At 38.7% G+C, this 21,617-nt stretch overlaps 2 protein-coding genes across 2 annotated transcripts in view; both read right to left on the bottom strand.

Moving 5' to 3' along the window:
• The window catches only part of prkar2aa (protein kinase, cAMP-dependent, regulatory, type II, alpha A), a 28,328-nt gene extending 24,533 nt beyond the window's left edge, over positions 1-3,795 (bottom strand). The window contains exon 1 of the mRNA XM_016524294.1: positions 2,280-3,795. Coding sequence (XP_016379780.1) covers positions 2,280-2,538 — 259 coding nt within the window. The 5' untranslated portion in view covers positions 2,539-3,795. The remainder of the gene's footprint in view (positions 1-2,279) is intronic.
• Positions 3,796-5,628: 1,833 nt separating this feature from the next.
• mgll (monoglyceride lipase) lies at positions 5,629-20,064 on the bottom strand. Its single transcript, XM_016524293.1, has 7 exons — positions 19,589-20,064; positions 13,761-13,867; positions 12,823-12,959; positions 10,216-10,326; positions 9,453-9,542; positions 8,811-9,026; positions 5,629-7,896 (listed from the first exon to the last, which is right to left on the bottom strand). The coding sequence occupies exons 1-7, from the start codon at positions 19,840-19,842 to the stop codon at positions 7,780-7,782; spliced, it is 1,032 nt and encodes a 343-aa protein (XP_016379779.1). The 5' UTR covers positions 19,843-20,064; the 3' UTR covers positions 5,629-7,779.
• Positions 20,065-21,617: the final 1,553 nt, after the last annotated feature.

The following is a 21,617-nucleotide window of genomic DNA, read 5'->3' as shown; positions in this document are numbered from 1 at the left end:
GCTAATGAAATGACTCTCAGAGCCGCTGGAGATGCCATTCGTGTTCATATCATCATATAGTGAGATGGCAGAAGCTGAAAACACCGCGAGCGTCATCCGCGCTTTAGTATGTGTGTAGTAAACAAAACAGTGCGCTGCGCCATCCATTCATTCATTGAGGAAATCATGGCGCCTTATGCGTGATATCAAATGCTTCTGCAGATTTATAGTATTACTATAGCATTTCACCTGAGCATTGCGAATCAGGCGTATGGCCATGATAAGCGCTGAATGAATGACAGGTTTTTTGTTGTAACATCGCACAAGGTAAATAAGGGTGACATCTAGTGGAGAAGACTAATGATAAGATTCACGTTAATCAGATCTTGTTTTAAATGTGTGCTGAAATAAATACCGGAAAAGATTGATTCGCGCCTTTTGAGAATCGATATCGAATCGACTTAAAAAAACGATTAATCGAAAAATCTTTTTTTTTTTTGCCCAGTCCTATTGGATATGCTGACGGGCAAATTAACTGATTGACACGAGTGGTAGTAGTTATTTCTTTTTATTGCCGTCTCAGCATCTAAGGCTATCTTCATGACAAAAGCTGAGTTGGAATAATACAAGAGTTACAAACACAAAATAAAACCAAACAAATGCAAAAATACAGCAGATAAAATTATACAAGATTTGATGATTAAAAAAATCTAAAATCTTTTCTGGTAAAATCTTACTAAACAAATCTCTGAGTGAGTGTACTTCATAAAAAAGTTTTTTTTTAAATTGCATTAAAACCGAGAGAGTCCAATAAATTATGTTAAATGGAAAAGGGGGTCCTGCACAATGTGCATAAAGTTGGGTCTGATTCAAATGGGCTGTATGAATACGAATTTGAAATATGAAAACATTCTCAGATATAGCACATCTGCCATCTTGGCACTGTCCCTTCATCCAGATGTTCACTGGCCAATGATGTACTAACAACTGTGAAAATAATCTTCGTGGGCGTTGTCAAATAACAACAACAACTTTCTTGGTAACTACACCTGCACTAGAAAAAGAGCCACTCAGCTCAGATTTCCACCTTTTTTTAATTTCTCAACTTTACAAATCTAACAGCTCCTATGGATATGAAACTGCTGTACACCTCAGAATCTCAGTGGATGCAGTGTTTCACTCAGCATTGTTTGCCTAATAGATGCATTTGTCTTCTTAAAATTGCATGTAAACGATTTAGTCCAACCGAATCCTTTGAACATTTGATTTTAAATTGTGTCATGTATAATTGGACAAAGCAGCTTGAATATAACCGTGCATGTAAATGTACTTACTGTTGCATATTCAGACATTCTAATACTGCTTTTTGCACACTATATAGCAGTGAAGTATGCATATTAGAACGTGAGAAGAGACTGATGTACCTGCTGGAATCTAAACCACTGAAAGTGCATAATCTAAATGATCTAAGATCAGATTTAGCACACAGATAGGCACGGACTTCCCCATTCTATTTAGCAAAAGGTTGTGAAACCAATTACAGAATTAAATATTAAAAACAATCAATGTAAACAAGCCATAATCCAGTCAGTCATAGGCAGGCACTGCATTATGCGGCTTTGACGAAATATGATTAAGCGATTTGGGCAGGTGTTATAATCCCTGTATCCATTTCCGCACCTCTTTCCTAACTGTTCTCCACGGCCCAGAATTCTCTCAATGGATAGATTCACAACTGCTGACTTGAGAAAAGTCTGCCAGTGAAATCAGCTTGGTTTCCACTAGGAAAGCGCAGCTGCTCGCTCTGCTCTACATGAAAGGAAAGAGGCGCTGCTTTGATGTGCGCGAGCGCACCTCTCTCCATTATGAAAAATCTCTGTTAGCATTCTCAATGGCCAGCCTGCATCCATTCATACAAGCAATTCATACAGCACGAATGGGCTAACATCGCCAACCCGATCACACACACATCACAATCCGTCTCTATTCAAAAACCAAAGTGCATCAATATTAATGCAAATCCATTAAGCGTGCAGTCTAGCCCTTCTTAATTCTGCATGCATCGCGGGTAACTGGGGATGCCACTTGTCACTCTGTCAATCAAGCGCAAGGATGTGAGCTCGAGCGAGTGTCAATGGAAACAGCCTAGATGAGGCTATTCCTCACGTTACCCATCACAAGAGAAATCTGACACCCTTGTTAGACGTGCAAACACACTATCCACTAAAGCAAACGCAAACAGCAATATCATCTCTTTTACAGGCGGTGTAATAAAGCGCATTTAATAAAGAGGCACTCACGCTCAAAATCTGAGTCATCGTCCTCGTCATCCTCGTCGCCGTTCGACTCGGTTTGCATCGGCTCGCCATCAAACATCACACCCTTCCCCCCGGTTTTGGCGGCGGAGGCGGCCACGGACCCGTCCTGGCTCCTGGTGTCCCGCAGGCGGGTGAAATACTGCACGGCAAACTCCACCAGGTCCGGCGGCCTCTGGCGCAGCACCTCCACGGTGTAGCCTTGAAGCAGCTCCGTCAGACCGACTGGAATCTCGATACTCATGTCTAAACAGTAGTAGGGGGTTTGTGCAGATATCTGACCCTGTTCTAAATGGCTCCTGAACTATGGTACAAAAATATAAATCAAGTCTTTCCCGTATCAGTGCATGCAGCGGGGTTGCAGCGCAAGAAATCTCGCGAGGGACTTAGTTAATTTAGGTAGCAAAGGTCAGCTGAAACCAGCCCAACACATAAGATTCTTCGGTTTTTGTTTCCCAAGGTGGGAATTAAACAGGCCGAGTAGTTGATTATAAAGGCTGACAGCTGGGTTTCCTCCTGCTGCTCAACAGATCTCTTGGCAAGGATACTGTACTGTGCGTTGAACCAGCGACTTTAAATTAAAATCACTCTTCTATTGTGTCGTATGGTACAAAGAAAGCGATGTACGAGTCCAAAAGTGCAGTTAATAAGATTAGAAGCTGATTAAACCCAGGCTGAGAGTTAGCGATGCAGCTATCCGAGTTAGCAGACGAGGCCTTGACTTTGCACAAAGCGTGTTTAGTTTCTATATGCGACGTTTTGTTGTCTAATACCTTAATAACGGATATGCACAAGAGAATAAGCCAGTCCCGTGAAAGAATAAACTTAATATAACGTTATGTAAATTCAGAGAACTGCTGATATGTTGGTGTATGACAGCTCCGTCTGTCTATATCACCAGCGCACGGGTCCCGTCTCTCTGCTCAGTTTTTTCTCCAAGTATTCTCTGTTTTGTTTGGTCGTTGTAAACACAGCAGGTGTTTTAGAGGAGTGTGGGTAACGGGTTCTACCGGGGAGGTAGCTGTGTCGTCGTCGCCGGGGCTTGAGAAGGAGCGAGGCCGCGCCGGGGTGAGTGTGCAGGCGGCCCGGCGCTGACAGGGACACCGGGTGAACCGGACAGGAGGGCGATAGAACAGGCCTTCTGGTCTTCGGAAACAGGGGTAATTGTCAGTTGCCACCGGAAAGCACGAAACGGCACCCGCGGAGACGACGACACCGGCACTCGCGCGCCTCCAATCACGAAACTGCTACGAAAACCCTCGGTAAACTCCAACCTCTGAGAGCTGCAGATATTCGTGTCGCCTGTCGTTGTCAGAGCCGCGGTCCGGAATGGATATGTGCCTGGACGTCGAGCAAAACAAATTTCGCCATGTATGAGCTGAAATATTCTAGTTTTTTCCTGTGAGAACAGACCGTTGGTGCCTCCTCACGAGGCGCGCACTCCCTCCTTCTCCGCCGCGCGAGCCGCTGAGCCTCGAGGGCGCGGTCAGAGTTCGAGAGCGAGCCGAACGTCAAGTCCTGATGGACGTCGGAATTGGCCAATCGCAGAGCAGCATGACACAGTAGCCCCGCCCCTTTAAAGAGAGTATGCGAGATTTAGGAAGTGGGTGAAAGCGAGTTGATAGCCGAGGCTGTAGTAGGGGGTTCAGGGCCAAATTCTGACCTCAAGCAGAGCTTGACGTAGAGAAATATACGGAAACACTCTCCCAAAAATACAAGTGAAGGAATACGTATGACAAAAAGCCTCACGGTGGAGCTGTCTTACACGAAACCTCCATATGAGACTTATAGAGCCATGAATTCTATAAATGCGTTGTATATGCAACCGTAAAACGTAAATTATTAACTTTTATGAACAAAAAAGAAAGGTGATATATTGACTTGGGCTGCTTTGAAAGCACAAAAGCAAGGCTACGATCTAACGGTCGATTCCTAGAAGGGCTCCAAGGAACAATGATCTCAGATGGACAACTCACGAAACACATTCACGCCAAAAGAGGAGTTCCCTGTCAGTAAATATAGAGCAGTCGATCTATTCTCGGGTCTTCATTCAAGTCGCAGGTAAAGCCGTTGCCATGGCCACACAGAACCTACCTTTAAATCCTCCAGTCATTTTCCTCGAGGTACCCCTTGCGCCCCCTGCCGGGTAAAAAAAAATCTCATATTGACATGAAGATTTCCTCTCATCTTAAAGGTATAGCTCACCCCAAAATGAAAATTGACATGTTGTTTCAAACCTATATCCCCCCCCCCCTTTTTATTCTCTGAAACACAAAAGGAGATGTTAGTCTCAGTCACCATTCACTTTTATTGTATGGAGGAAAGGTGTAAGTGAATCATGACTTTCCTTTTATCATATTTTTAATCATAATGCTCTTCATAATATGATTAAAGGAATATTAAGGAAATATTAGGAAATAGTATTGTGTTAGGGCAGAACTCAAGTTCACAGAAAAGATGTATTTTGGTCATCCACAAAAATCTACACATTCTTTGCATGGTTATTCTTAGACAGTTATTGGTTATTCAATATTTTGTCAAATTTGGTCATGCTTTCAGGTACCAATAAACATTAAGGACTTTCACTGTTCGCATTTTTATTTATTTTTTATTATTATACATATACTATACATATGTTAAACATATACATATAATTTGAGTGAATGTGTCAGTTACCATAGGCCTCCCTGACAGTTTAAAGACTGACACTAAAATCACAAGCCTGTTGCCTTGGAGAAACTGGGACAGAGGTGCACCAAGGGAAACATGCCCACTGGAATAATAGATGTGTGACTTCAGTTTTCTAGAACAAATCAGAGTGTAATTTAGTTTTTTCACTATCTGGTTACTAAAAAAGATCCTTATAATGAATTTTCACTGGAGACTATATAAACTATTTTTCCGGGCATAAGTAATTCTGGCACTTATATCAAGACTAAACCACAAATCTCTATGGCATTGGATAGGAGGGGTTTTTAGGGGATTTTTGCTGCTTAATCAGAACTCATGACCATATGACCCAAGTCATGGCACATCACTGGGGTGGGATCATCTGTTAATATCCATGAGAAGTTAAAGGCACAAAATCACTCACTGACTCACTCACTCACTCAATAAAATAAAATTAAAATAGTCAGTAGAGCAAAGCTAAAATCCATTGTGTTGGGATCAGTCTGAATAATAAAAAAATCCACAGAAACTACTTATCATTTACCATTTCAAATTTATTATTTTACAGACTTTACAATTCAGAGACTATTAACTGACCATACTGAAAATTATTTAAATCACATTATAGCTTTAATTTATCTGTTTAATATATTACAGTATTTATGCAAGAATTCAGAACCCTTTTAATATTAAATGTGCCATTTACTAGGACAGTGCAACTGTAGGAGAGGATTTTAGATGCCATAGTAAAGGCAAGCAACTCAGATGGACAATTCTAATCCAAATGAATCATGCATTATTGCCCAATGTAACGATAATGTCCTTGAGAATATTAACCTCTCCTCCAATCACAGTGCTCCTAGTACTTCCATTTTAGGAAGATTTTATAACAGTTACAGAAACAGTCAAAGTCACAGAGGATTATCACTTATAAAGATTTAGTTATTCTACAAATTCTCATAAGAAGTGTTACATACATTTCATGTACAAGTGATCCATTTCAAATGATTGAGACAATATACTTAATAAAATGCTCTACGTGTGAAACAAACATCCAAACTATAGTTTCCCTCTACATAATCTCTTAACAAACATGCACACTATTCACAATCTTGTGCTGAACATTTCATTTCTGCTCACACCACAGATAGCAGTATTATTACTAACTGATCTAAATCAATCAATCAAAAAAAAATTAAGCTAGAGAAAGTTTTTGCTTGTTGCTTCCATTAAAAATGTGCCACATTCAATAAAACCTTCATTGATCTACAGTCATTGATAAAATGCCTTTGAGGATTACAGACGAATCTCTGTAACAAAACCTTCCTTTGTCTGAATCAAAACAGTCGTGTTATATGTTAAGCTGGTGTGAACGACTGACCTTTTACAATTTCATGTTGTTTTTGAGCTACAAACCCCATGCGCACCCTGAGGTCTACAATGAGGTCAAAAGCTAATGTGAACATCTTATAATTTCAACAGTAACATATTTATTAATAATAAAGTAGTCAAAGTAACGAAATGCTTGTAAAAATAAAGGAATAAGGTATTACAATTCCAAAGCCCATAAGAAAGAATCAGCTGTAAATAGGTTTCATATTAAGTAAATCCAGCTGCAGAACAGCTACTTCCCCACTTACTCCAAGGAATGGAACAGTCTGAGGTGTTTGAAACAGTCAAACCACAAAAAGAAATTTAGAACAGACTTTCAAACCTTTCCAATTCTCCTTATTGTGGGTATATATAGTGAATATATGGGAATCTGTGGGATCTCCTGCATAGATGTGTCTGTAGAGATCATCTAATTGATCTCTTCAAGCGCAATGTTACATTTGCCCAGCAGACATTTTGCTCTCTGAATGTCTCAAAGCATTACCATATTCTCATTCTGTAGGTTCAGTTTGTTTTTCTGCCAAGCCACAAGCGATATAAGGTTGAGTTGCCTTGGTAACTGCGCTCACAGCAGAATGCAGTACTGCTGTTGTCCAGCGGGGGCAGCACTGCATCTCTTATGAGCAGTGGACATCACAAAGCGCAAATTGCGGCTGTGTTCTATTACTGTGGCAACACAAAAGAGAGCTCAGCACTGAGGGCAACCGGGTACATTATATTCCTCATGATGATTGCTATGGTAATGCACAAGCCATGCCCCGCAGTGCTGATGCCTTTGAAGTTTAACAGGGAATATAAACTCCCACAGAACCCTTACTGGCCATATTAAAGCTTAATTGGATCTCTAGGTCAAAGGTCATTTACTAATGACTTCTTATTACCCATCGATATATAAAGGTAAACACCACATTCGACCGCTCAAAGCACGTAGACGCTTCCGCCATTTTGGAACGGTGAAGTTTCATTGAGCAGCCTCTGGATATAAAAACCGCCGAAATTTTAATTCCTAAAGAAACTGGATAAACTTTCACATGTCAGAATGTGTTGGTTTGTGTTTGTATTAACTCAGCATTACAGGTTTTTAAACTATAGTACCTTTTAAATGTCGGCTTTGTCTTGTATTGTGTTAGTTTAGCAAAACCGTCTGCTGAAGTCTATTGCAGATATAGATATTCATACATGCGTATAACTACTGTTACAGACATACAGGCTTATGAATATGGTGGACGGCTTATGTATAGCAGCCCATAGAAACAGCTGCTACTAGCGCATCTACCTAGACATATCTATGTTATCACCTAGGTAGATTAAAGTGAGGGTGGTTTTGTTGGCATGTAGTGCAATCAGACATCTCTTGGTCAGTAGAGATGCAAGATTCAGACAAGGGCGGTGCTTAGGCAAGTGTGCATGCGGTGATTGACAGCTAAGACCCATGAGGGCCGGGGAGTCTCTCCAGGATCCAGGTGCTCACCTCCTTTAAGACAGACTCAATTGTTTCAGGTAAGTCATGATGTAGGGCATGGTAGGCTTCTTCATATACCTGTTGGTCACAAAAACACATATAGATCTGTGGGTTAGGAAGGCATAAACTGTACAAAATTGTCATTTTAACTGTAAAAGACCACAGTAAAAAACAGTAAATAGGTTTCCTTACTATATACAGGGAACAACAGTAATATAGATGTAACCTTAGATTTAATGTAATTTTACAGTAAAATACTAATACATTTTGGAAGTAAAAAAAGGTGTTTGTCAATATAACACATTTTAGTAGCAGCATGGCCTTTCTAATTAAACAGAAAAGGGCTGTTGGATTTTCTATTTTATTTTATTTATTTTGTAATTTAAGGGTTTAAACTGCAGTTTGTTCCATAAATATGTTTACATTTTTTACTGTATTTTTTACAGAATTATTCCAGCAACCACAGCTGTGGTTTTTCCTCTAAAAATGATATGATTTTTTTTTTTTTTTTACAGTGTGTGCATGAATATTGGTGGAGGTCAATGATATGTGTTTTTATTCAGAGTACTGCATGAATGTGCCATCTGGATCAGGTTATCCTGTGATATCCAAAACCTCTACTGGCACAACAACAGCTCAGATCATATTCACAAGTCAACCCTCGAGTTCTGCAGTTTAAAGGTATAGCTCACCCCAAAATAAAAATTCTGTCATCATTTACTCACCCTCATATTTTTCCAAACCTGTATGACTTTCTTACTTCTGCAGAACACAGAAGAAGATGAAAATGTTTCAACAATTTTTGTTGATATACTGAAAGTCAACAGGGTCCAAACCAACTTTGGACCCCAATGACTTGCATGGACCTGAAAAAACAAACACTGAAACATTTTTCGAAATATATTCTTTTGTGTTCTACAAAGGATGAGCAAATGATGAGAGAATGTTAATTTTTGCATTTTTTGGTCCATGTTTATGCACGTTTGATTCACCTTCAGTTTTTTATCAGTGCTCTTGGCCCCATTATACATTAGATGAGCACCTCTGATGTCACAAAGCTTGTCGGCGTCGCCATGGAGAATGAAGAAGGGCCATGTGATGTTGGGTAATTCTCTCTCGATACGAGCCGCAGCTTCCATCAGCTGCATTCCAAATGAGATGCGCAGCCCTCCGTGATAATTTAGCTCATCTGTGTCATATGCCTCCACCTAATGGATAAATGGAGATTATGTAGGATTACAAACATGATCCTAATATAACAGTAACTCTTTGCTTACGACTACACTCAGTAAACAGAGTAAAATAAACCTGAACAATTACAATGAAATCTATTTGACTGTATAATGTTTATGTTGTGTATTATGGCTGAATAAATGGAACCAGCTGTTTCTGTGGACGTAACAGTATTCCAGACCCAAGCTATGAAGACATCACATTCATATGTTATCACTACGTAATGCTTCAATCTGAAAGAGTAGGTTTACTGTGTAAATACTGTTTCAACTGCAAACATTATAAAAAACGCTGCCAGATTGTCTACTTAGCCCTATTCAAACACTAACTGTCAATGTGAAATTTACGCACATATACATTGCCCTACTTCTACAGAAGACCTTTGACATAGATTCCTGTACCTGTTTGGGATCCCGTGAGACCCATTTTGACTCGATCGAACCAAGAGAGAGTTTGGGAGTCAAACGGTTTAGAATTTTTGCCATGAAAACCTGCAAAGAACCCAAAAACCCACAGATACTGACAATTTACTACAGAGAACTGAACATTTTTGTCACACCAAATACTGAATGACTGAATTTACATATTTACATATTTTAAAAACTTAGTAGAAACATTCTCAAATTTACAAATTAAGCAGATAACGAAAATTAAAATGTTCACATATTGAATAAACAGACAATGGCCCTGGACTTAATCCACACCGAAAATGTATGAATGTTATTGCTTTAGATAAAATACTGATCCAAAAATGACATTATGTATTATTTTAAAAAAGCAAAATAATTCACAAAAATCTGTGTTTTTGAAATGATTATACAATAGATACTCTAAATACTTCCAAGTTAACACAAAGGCTATTTGGATACTTTCTGGTTGTTAAATTCAACTGGAACATGTTCATAGTTGACATATGATGAGAGGCAGAGATTGACTGAATAGAGAAATCACTGCTGCCTGCCACACTGCTGAGAGCTCCACTGCTGTTATTTGACAGCTGCCATTTGAAAGCTATTGTTATTTGATTGCATTTAACAGTCTGACTGCAGGGGGCAGCAGATCTAATTTACAGCCTCATGTTTCAGTTGTGGTGGATATTAAATGCAAACAATTGGGGAGAAAGAAGAATTGACTGTCACTATAGCGTGTTCGTTGACTTTTTACCTTGAAGGGTGTAGCAGATTCAGCGTTCATTTGAACCATGGGGCCTATGAGAACCACACCTGCAAAATCCTGCGGCCTCTCACAGGTGGTCAGAATGGAAATGGCCCCTCCCTGTAGTAAAACAAACAGACCCAGTCATGTTATTGAAAACAGCAATATATAGTAGTTGCAGAGTACTTAGGAATTCCTCGCATATACAGTACATGTATATTCCACAGTTTAAAAAAATTCCATTACTGGTTATTTTCTTTTAACACAAGGGTTTTCAAACTAGGGTCCAAGAATATATTTTATGATATTATAGTTTAATTCTGCTTTGTAAAAACAAATAATACATTATTAGATTAATTGTGATTATTTTATTTTATATTGTAAACAGCATGTTGTTTTATAATATCATGCTTAATTTTTGGGTTTTGTATACTTTAAAGTATATAGCTGTCTTTGTATTTTAGGAAGGGCGTCCATCGCAAACTGAACACCATATTTCGGGGTCCTTGCTATCAGAAAGTTTAAAAACCTTGTATTAATATTCTGTTGGTTATACACTGAATGAAAAATACATACTCGACTTAATTCGACAATAAAAATGTTTTCCATCCTCACGTGGGTAAATCTAAGTGAGAAGCCCCTAATTTGTAATTTTCTGATGCTCTGCTCCTCTGCTTTCTTCATCTTGTTTCTATAATGATCCTATCTATGAATATTCATGAGTAGAGGCCAGGATTCAAAAGAGGTGGAGAGATTAAAGAACAGTTCCCACCACATTTCTAAGAAACTCCAATAATGGGCTGTTTTAAGTTACGCACTCACACACAAACACTTTTAGTCTAGACTTACAAACTCAAACACACACTCAGTTTAGACACACTACAAATGCACACTAACACTAAAAGCGTCATCACGAAAACAGGTGGTCTGCTTTGATTTGATTATAAAGCTAATTGCTTTTTAATTTGGAATTTTTGCATTCCTGGGAGTAACTGGGAGTAAAGTTTCAAACACACACCCTACACACATAATTACACTCACAGCTTGCATCTGTACGTGCACTTCCTTTACACACACGCACACACACACACACACACACACACACATTATTATATGACACTGATCATTTTCATCTGTAAACATGTGACAGGAAAGCAAATGTTTATTCAGCCAGTAGCTTCAGTTCCTCAGGTCTCGGGAAATGAAAAGTACAAGGACACACAGTCCCACGACTGGAGGTAACAAGACACACCTAATTGCACATTTCTTTTCAGGAAGCATGTTTAAAATCATTTCATTTTCCATATTTCTTATTAAAGACTGTGATTATATAAGGACCAAACAGCCTGGTATTACATAAGATACTAGATTAGAGAGTAAATGAGGGGGAAAACTTAATTAAAGTTGAGGAAAAGGAAGAGAGATGGAGAGCAGCAGAAACACGATTTATTATTTAGAGTTAGAATCTGCACTGAAGGAACAGGAGAGAGGTGCATTATGGGTACTAACTTTAGATGAAGGCTTTCTTTACCAGGACACTCATGCAGTGAGGTATTTATACCATATAACTATCCCAGAAATATTATGATTTCGTGATGGTGATGTTCCACAGAAATACAGTGTAGATACGTACATCCAGAAACATTTCTAGTCTATAGGGCTCATGAAGCTTCTTGAGTATGCAGCTGGTCTGTTTTATTAATAGGAACTGTTGAGCAAAAACAAAGGTAAAGAGCTTCCAGCTGGATTTTTTGTTCACTTTCAGTCATGCACAGTTTGGGTTTAACACATACTGAACATGAGAAATGCAACAAAGCAAAATCAAACGGTCTTCCTGTGGCCTCCACCCCATGAGTCACAGACAGTTCAAAATAGTTTACTTGATCTTTTTCAACAGTTGTAGTTGGCTTTGAATAGTTTTTAAACAGAGAGTTAAATGTTAGCATAGAAATTTCCCCTCCAAAAATATTTACATCTTTTTTGTGACATGTCTGCTTCTCAGAAAAGATTTTAATATAAATCTAGAAAACATGTAAATATGAATGAGACATTTGCGCACCTGTTAGTGTCTGCCAAAATCGGCGCTGCATGAAAGCATGAATACAATACAATACAAATCAATATGTAAAATAAAATATTAAAATGCCCCAAAATTTCGATAACATGCCTAACTATGCAAAAAGTTCATGCAGGCTAGGGAAACACAAGTGTGGTCTACTCTCTTACATTAATATATATTCACTCTCACTCACAGCCATAGCTTCTACAATGAAAATGTAGAGTTATTTGTCTATAACGATAACAATACTATAAATTTATAATAATCATTTTAATTCTATGAGAATAGTGGAGCCCACACCATAACTTTCAGAACGATTTTTCAGTCTGATGAAAAATAAAAACACTGGCAGCCAATCAGAAAACTGCAGCATGTGCTTTTAATAAACAGAACATTATCACTGGTGTGGACACTAATATAGTTCCACTACAAATATAGTTATCTTTACAGTTATTGTTCTAGGTGTGAACACAAAGAACAGAAAGGTCTATAGAAAGCATGTGACCTCTGTTCGCTTATGAAAAAACATGGGGAACTGGTTTCAAACTATGTCCTACCATTGAGTGTCCAATGATGAAGACTGGCAGCTTGGGGTACCGGCCCTTCATGATGTCAATGTGCTGGAGGACGTCTCTGATGTAAATCTGGAAGTTTTTGATATCCATTCTCTCACCTTCACTCTGGCCATGACCAACTGAGACAGTAAGAGAAAGAGAATTAAGCATGTAACATATGCTTCCATTCGCCCGTGTCTTTGTATATCAGCTTTCCTTTGAAACAAGATATAAAAGAGGGCTGTCACTCACAGCGCAATGCTAACGGCTCACAAAGAAGAGCTCGGGAAATTTTGGCATATAACTGACATGACAATTAGTCAAGCAAATTAACATAATATTAATAATGGAACAATAGAATAGAATAGAAATTCCAAAAAGCATGTGGTATACAGACATACTGAGATGTGAGACTGCATGTTAGAGGAAGAGAGAGAGAGTAAGAAACAAACAGAGACTGACTGTAATGGTTTCTGTTTGTTGTATTTCAATAGAACCAATTACTCACACCGAGACACCAGACAGTCAAATCACACACTCACACAACCCCAACTGCTCATCACAAGGTGGCTTGCTGTCTCTCTGTGTGAATCATTAGTTACCATGGCACTGCCACAAAACGGCTTTAACAATCTGTACACATAGCACCTAATATTTTCTGTATTCTCTACGTTTCATTTCATTTCTGTCATTTCTCAACTCCACCCCCCACTCTAAACCCAGGATGTCCATGCCCACAACATCTGTTGTAAATGACAGGAAAACTGGGTGGATGAATTACAAGGAATCAAATGTGGGCGTAAAATGATTTTTCACCCCACACTCTCACAGTCTCATAAAGAGCACGCCCTCCTACACCACCCAAAACTGCTGCACTGTTGCTAACCAACAAATCTGTGTGTTGGGGATTTTAGCCGTTTGATTAGGAGTCTGCTACTCACCGTGATCGTGGGCGAACACCAGAATGCCATGCTGGGTCAGGCTGTGAGCAATGTCAGCATATCCCCCACAGTGCTCTCCTGCTCCATGGGCAACAAACACCAGAGCCCTGATGGAGGAAAACGCACATTATTGATTTGGGAAGGGAATTCTAAAGAATTTAACAAAGCTGGTTCTGATTCCTTTTAACATTTCCAATTCCTTAACTGTTTCATTAACAATTCTTTTATTACTTGTAAGGAAATTATTTCAATAAATTTACAACAATTTAGTTCTAAAAAAGTGTATTTACACAGACTTTTCACAGTCTTTTTGACATAAATGGAATCCAATAATTGACCTATTAAACAACAATACAAAACAAACCAAAAAGTGGTAACATATTTCACTAATTTATTTTCTAAAACACTACAGACATCTTTAACTATACCGGTCTGTTACAACAAAAGAGTCACAATAAGTTCTATGTGTTCCAATTCTCACTTGACACATTTGTTTGGGAATCGGGACTACATTGGTTTTCCTGAATATTTCTGATTCACTAAAAAGAAACAACTTACTAGACTTATTCCGAAAACACGGACCAATTCTCACTGTTAACTAGTTGCTTATTAGCACATTATTAACATGTTGGCTGTTTATTAATACTTATAAAGCACATATTCTGAATGACCATATTTTACATCCCTAATCCCGAAATACCTAAACTTAACAACTACCTTACTAACTATTAATAAGCAGCAAATTAGTAGTTTATTGAGGCAAAAGTCATAGTTAATGGTTTGTTAATAGCAAGAATTGGACCTTAAAGTGTGACTCTAATTCCTTCTGTAATTGATCTAAAGGTATCATGCTAATTGGGAATCTGTATGCTATGCTTGTTCATAAGCTGACCAAAACAGGCATTTATGGTCATTGTAATGTAGTCTAAATGACATATTATAATGTGATGTGGTAGGAATTGTAATCAGGCACTAAAGAGAGTACCCATTAAAAGTTATTTGCGCCAATGGGATTGCCTGAAATCCTAACAGGGGACCTGATTTCTCATGACAACTAGTGCAAGACACTTGGTCAAAAGGTTTTCAGTATGCATTGGAAACTGCACATGCGATAACCGTTGACAGAAGCGAAAGTCATTCGGTTCTGGTATATTTATACCAGTATTATTCAGAACCGTTTCTCAGTTTCCCAAAACATGAGAAATACACACATCCTACTAACAGTCTCCCACCAGAATAACAAGATATGCTCATTAGCAGCATGCACACTAAAACCCAGAAAAAATAAGGCAGAAAGAGAGGAAGGAGAAAGAGAGAGAGAGCTAGAGAGAGAACGGGAATAGCTTTATTAGGTCCAAACTTGTGCAGATTTGCTATGACCTCAATGCAGCCTCTAATCAGTAACAAAAAGAGTCTTTGTAAATGTATCATGGACTCACACGGTCTCAGAGGACTGAGAGTGGGCATCTTTACTTCTATTTGGAGAATCTGCTATTCTTTCTATCCATTCCTCTGTCATACTCAGAAATGTATTTACTAAAAATAAAGCCTCTCAGTCTCAATCTACGAGCTGGTAACTTTGTGTAAGATAAAATGGAAGTGTTTGTGGTTATGATCATCCTTAGATCAAAACGCTTTTGTCCTTGAACCCTGGGAATGCAGTTTGCGAGGCAGACAGAGAGACTACTGTGTGTGTTTGCTAGAGTGTGTGTGTGTGCACATCTTTGGAATTCCAAAATAGATCTAAAGTAGTTAAACTACAAAGTAACAATCATCAAGGGCAGAGCAGAGATAAACAGATAATGAAATTAAGTGTGCCTGTACAGTTTTGGCTATACTTGTATATACTTGGGCCAAATGTGTATGTGTAATTTGGCACTGCTCTAACAGCTGTTTAAATATCCATGTTTGGTAGAGGAATTTTTCTCCAAATGCCATTAGACAGAAGAGGATGGACCACACTGACCGGCATGACCCAATTTGTCGGACTGTGTATGAGTGTGTTTTAATTCACTTTGCATGGGTTCAATGCCCAGCTTATCTATTGAGCAATCTGTCAATCATTACTGGGGTCATACAATGGGCTATGTGGTCTTTTCAACTTTCACCCACTTCCTGTTTCTCTGGCTGCATCTGGTGGCATCAGCACTGGACATGTCCATGTAAGCGACTGTACAGGGACATTGTGAGATGATGTTTGGGCTGTAAGCAGAGTAGTTCTGTTAAATGTTAAATGTTAAACCAAGCAGTGAAGTGGTGAACTCAGTGTAAACAGTTTGCCACTTCAGCTGCTCACGTCTTTCATAACAGTTCTTTTAAGTGGAAGTTCCAACAGACCACCTTACTACGTTCATGTTTACTTTCAAAGGTTGGTTTGGTGTAGATGTCACCTGTGTGCAAGTGAGTGCTAGGCGGTTCACAACCAATTTGAGAGGAAAAAAGATGTAAAATGTACTAACATGGTAATATGTTCACTTAAGATATTAATGAAATATGTTTCGATTTTTTTGTACAATCACATTTACCAAATTTGCTTGCATTACTATTTCATTCTGCTTTTAAAAAGACTTAAGAGACTTAAGACTTTAAGAATAATTATCTATCTAATTATCTAAATTACATTTAGTACAATGGCAAGAAAAAAAAAAGGTTTTTACTTTTTTGTAACAATTGTTTCATTTTGTTGTATTATAATATCACATATTTATTAGTAATAATACTTTTGGATTATTTCATATATTCCTATTTTCATCTTTTTATACATAAAATATATAGATGCCATTGTATTTTAGGAAGAAAAAGATCATATTTGGGGGCTTTTGGCATCAAGAAGTTTTAAAACCCCAGATTTAGCCTACAGTATATAAAATGTCTACACTAAATGTGTAAAAAGGTGGGATTCGAAATTGGGTTATTTGGCCTCATTCAGATGATGTTACATAATACAAAAAAAGCATACATATTGGATCAGTTTATTGTAGCATGATGCGAAGCATTCAGTAATTTCCATGTCCTAGCGCCCTAAGCTGCGATGTTTCTGAACAGCTAGGAAACAGACACAGAACCTTCTTCAAGCGATCAAACACAGGCTAAGTATTTCACCATAAACAGAATGACAGAGTGCAGCAGAGGGGATCCTGGTAACATTCCTTCAGATGTCTGATATAAACATGTCTGATGCCTGCATTAGCCACACAAAATGAGCTGGCCCAGATCCGGCATGGTGCTGGACAAGATCCGGCCCACATTTGGCCCAAATCACCATAAAGGAATCCGCATCTGGTCCAGAGCTGACCCAGTTCTGGTCCAGATCCGGAAAAACGGATCCGTGCCGGTATTGGCCCGTTGTGCCAAAAGACACCGGCCCGAGTCCGTTGTGCGGATCTGGACCAGAACTTCAGATGGGTCTGGGCCAGATCTGGCCCAGATGATTTTTGCTATCTGGGTTCACATTAGCTGCTCTGAATGTTTCCCATTCAGTCATGGGAAAAGCTACATCTTCCACATCCCAAAACAAAAGATTTGTGGTTTTATAACATTTCACTGAAGATCACATGGTTTTGTGGTTTATCGATTTACTCATTATATACAGTGGTGTGAAAAAGTTTTTGCCCCCCTTCCTGTTTTTTGAATTGTTTGCATATTTGTCACACTTGAAAGATTCAGATCATCAAACAAATTTTAATATTACACAAAGATAACCTGAGTAAATACAAACTGCAGTTTTGAAATTATGATTTCATTTATTAAGGGAAAAAAGCTGTCCAAACCTGCCTGGCACTACGTGAAAAAGTAATTGCCCCGCCAGGCAGGTTTGGACAGCTTTTTTCCCTTAATAAATGAAATTATCATTTAAAAACTGCATTTTGTATTTACTTGCATTATCTTTGCGTAATATTAAAATTGGTTTGATGATCTGAATCTTTTAAGTGTGACAAATATGCAAAAAATTTAAAAAACAGGAAGGGGGCAAAAACCTTTTCACGGCACTGTATGCCAATGAACATGTACAGATACACACACACGGCACTGTATGCCAATGAACATGTACAGATACACACACACTCTTGTCATATACACTGTTGCTGACAAGCATTAGAGATCAAATTAGTCTGAGAGAGGGGAAGAGGTGGTAACTATGGTAACGGCATGCTCCCCTGGGCCGCACCATGGCCACTTCAGGGTGAATAGCTGATGGCAAAACAACAGCTCTGTAACAGTAGGCATAGAGAGTTTGACCTGTTTGACATAATCATGACACTCACACAAACACTGCCTGAATGTGTGCAGTTCGGTATATCGAAGCATCTGACAAACCCACATGCTCAAAAATATGACCTATTTTTATAATTACTCAGAAGAACCACAGCGGATGACACTAGAAAATTGGCAGATCTGTACTGTGAGAGTGTGTGTGTCTATAAGTGGTCATAAAGGAGCCATGAGCCAGGGCTTTCGACTCATGGAAACCAAGACATTCCCTTCAGCATTTACTGCATAGAAACTGAGTGGGCCCCTTTCTCATTCACTTTAACCAGATGAGTAATTCAGGATGGTATAGCCATTTAACAAGATAGTGTTTATAAGAAACTGGATTATAAAAAACATTGTGAGTGAAAGCAGGCACTGCCTGTAAGATATAAATTCTCTATAAAGTAAACCTATTATTATTATTAATAAGTCGGTTAATTTGCACGGCATGTGATGTCAACAGGGCGGCACCCATGAGGATCCGATCGGCTCCATGTAAAATAAAACAGCTTTTCTAGAAGATTGTTATGTCTGGAGTCTTCATTTCACATCTTTTTGCATCAATATAATGCTGTTTCTCCAAAGTATTGTTCATTTTTTCAGTGTTTCCAGCATAATGTGTCAGCGGTATACAGCCTGTCCAGTGTGAATTATGAACAAAAAGACTCATCATGCATCCAAATATGCTATACAGCAGGATGAAAAACAGTAGGCCTACATTAAAAGAGTATGTCACAATTATTCTTAAAAAAAGTATGCAAAAAGTGCCTGGATGACCTACTACTTCCGAAAAGATCCCAAGATGGACACTATACTATCCCATGAGGCCACAGGAGAGAAGTTGTGAATGGCAGTGAAGCGATTTCAAATACAGTTTTAGGAGCTGGAGTTATCAGTTCGAATCCTTCATTGAAATTACTTAATCATTTCATCTACCCATTACAACACAAGTTATCATTACTTTCAGTGTTTGTCAAGTTTATTGTTCATGAAACTTAACTTAGAAACATTAGGCTATTCACGTGTTCATATGACAATATAGTTAAAAATGCATTTGAAACAGCATTTTTTTTTTTATAAATGATTTTTATTGTTATGAAACATTAAAACACTGAATTCTTTAGTGATAAATATTTTTATTTAGCAGTACATTTATATATTCCTAACTGCACCTTTAAATACAGGATTTTACGAGCAACTTCCCTCGTCTATTTCCTCACTCACCAGTTTAGACATCATGTGATGGGCCAGCAGTTTGCAAAAGTGATAAAAGAGAACCTCGCGGAAAACCGCAGATCAACACACTGTTAACGTTTACTGTAATATGAACCTTCACTGTTATAGCCTGTTTAGTTTTGAATGCGTGTCGCGTTTTAAAGTAACCGTTGAGGTGCTGGAAAGTAAAGGGCAGGCTCTTGAAAGTGGGCTAAAAATAAGCTCCGTAAGGAAACATCCGTAAACGCTTATCAGCCTCTCATCCTGCTCTACCGGAGGCTGTAACCGGAGGATCTTTCGCTTTATCCCAAGAGGTCTGACCTAATCTGTATCTCTTTTGCATATGAATGTCTCGCACTTACTTCGGAGGACTGTCGGGCTCCCAGTAACGGCAGAACAAGTGCAGTCCGTCGGCGTTGACGATGTGCGGCAGGTCGGTGTATGGAACACCTTGCGGTGACCGACGATTCCCCTCGGGTTCCGGCATTTCCCCGCCGAGGGCTGAGTCTGAAATAAACAGACGGAGCGCTGTCAGAAGCTCGCTGCTGTACCAGTATGAAACAGCAGCGACTAACAGGCAGGTGGCTAGCGTATGCATTCCGGGAATTTCATTCATCTGGCGCAGCGCACCGTACAGCGACCGGCAGAATGTTTTCAATGACAGTCGCTTAGGTCAGGAGCACCGAAGCGATAACACGGACTGTCCTGACCCCTTAGCAGTATGTACACAAACACGCGCGCTTTCACATGGACCGACGATTCAAAGAGAGTCTATTGTCATCGCATTGAGCAGTTTCCTGTAGACAGAAACAAAAACAGCGCGTGCACTGCTGTTTGTGACTGATAGCATGCCAAGAGGGAGACAGTGAGAGAGCTTCCAATGCATTGACCTGCCAATTAATTTCAGCCCAATCTATTTAGGCTATTTGGGTCGATAGAGAATCGAGGCCAGCACAGACTGATTTATTTAGACTGTCACAGCCACAGTTAAGCGATCCATTTACTCAACCCGGAGAAACACTGAATGACAGGACACACGTTTGTTTTCATACATTACATAGGCTAGTTCTCGACCAATACAGTTTTTTTACGACAGATACAGAGTATTATGTTTGCATAACCAATATGCAGAATTGATTATTAATTTTACACAATAATAACTAAAAATGATTACATAGCAATAATTAAAGGATGTTCATTTTGAATACTTTATTTATAATAATTAAATAGACTAATAAATAATAAAATGTACACAACGTCGTTTTGTCATCTAAATGGCCAATTTTTAAATTTCACAGTCTATTTGTTTTTCTAACTACTAAGTTCAAAATTAAAGTCAACAGTCTATTAATGATATTTAACAATGATTATTAATGGCATTTTATTTATGCAACGAGAATGGTCTTTTTAAAATTTATTTTCATATTTATGTCTAACTTATTCTTCAAAATGCTATGCATTTTTCAGCTGACTGTCAGTATCCCTAAAAAAATGTCATCGCGATTGTCCTCTATATCGTTATGTCTACTTTTTAAGTGCCCGATTCTTTCTAGTTTGTATTATATTTGTATGCATAACAAAGATAAATGGTCATACCTTAAAGCTTGGAGAACTATTTAATGATATAAAACAAATCTGTTTTCTATCCCTAAAATGTAAACACGCAGTTCTTTAAGAAATGTGAATTCCCGTGACTCGGTGCGCGTGTCTGGCTTAGATTATGTCTGTAGCCTATTAAAAATGCTTTGCAAAGGTGACTCCCCAATAAATACAAAATCATATTTACTACATATTAAACAACAATAAATCCAACCAACCACCTACCTGAATCTGCTACAGACTGAATACTGGAAATCAAGTCAAATTTTGGAGTCAGTGGTCCGGTATTGGAGCCGGTCGTTGACAGCGGCGCTCAGCCTGCTGCTGTTTCCCGCAATGGGCTCAACTCCGATCCGCTCACACACAGATGCTGAGCGGCCGCCTGATGGGTGGAGAAAGAATGAAAGGGGAGCTGTGTGAGAAACCGCCAACACACACACGCACACACGAAACTCTCGCTCTCTCTCTCTTGGTTCTTTCACATTCGTTACAGCTGAATGAGATTGATTAAACTCATTCATCTTAGTATGTCAACTGTCTTTCAATAAGAGTAAGACTAAAAGCTAAGCTTAAGGTATGGGGACTAATGCTGTTCTCTTGCATTAGGCTACTTGAGTTGTTTTCTAGTCCTTGTGTGATATACAGATGATGAAATGTCTTTAATGTAGGCTATTATTTATTGACCCCTTATGGCACAGTAAGTCAATTGCACACCACTTGTGCTTTTGTCACATGATAGGTAGGCTATCTTCTGTTCTGAAACAATACGCTGGTACAGTAGTTGGACAGGTT

Source organism: Sinocyclocheilus rhinocerous, unplaced genomic scaffold (assembly GCF_001515625.1).
Source record: "Sinocyclocheilus rhinocerous isolate Xijiao unplaced genomic scaffold, SAMN03320098_v1.1 scaffold2645, whole genome shotgun sequence".
In the NCBI taxonomy this organism is placed as follows: Eukaryota; Metazoa; Chordata; class Actinopteri; order Cypriniformes; family Cyprinidae; genus Sinocyclocheilus; species Sinocyclocheilus rhinocerous.
The sequence above is the reverse complement of the archived record's forward strand: the minus strand, read 5'-3'. Positions and strand labels throughout refer to the sequence as shown.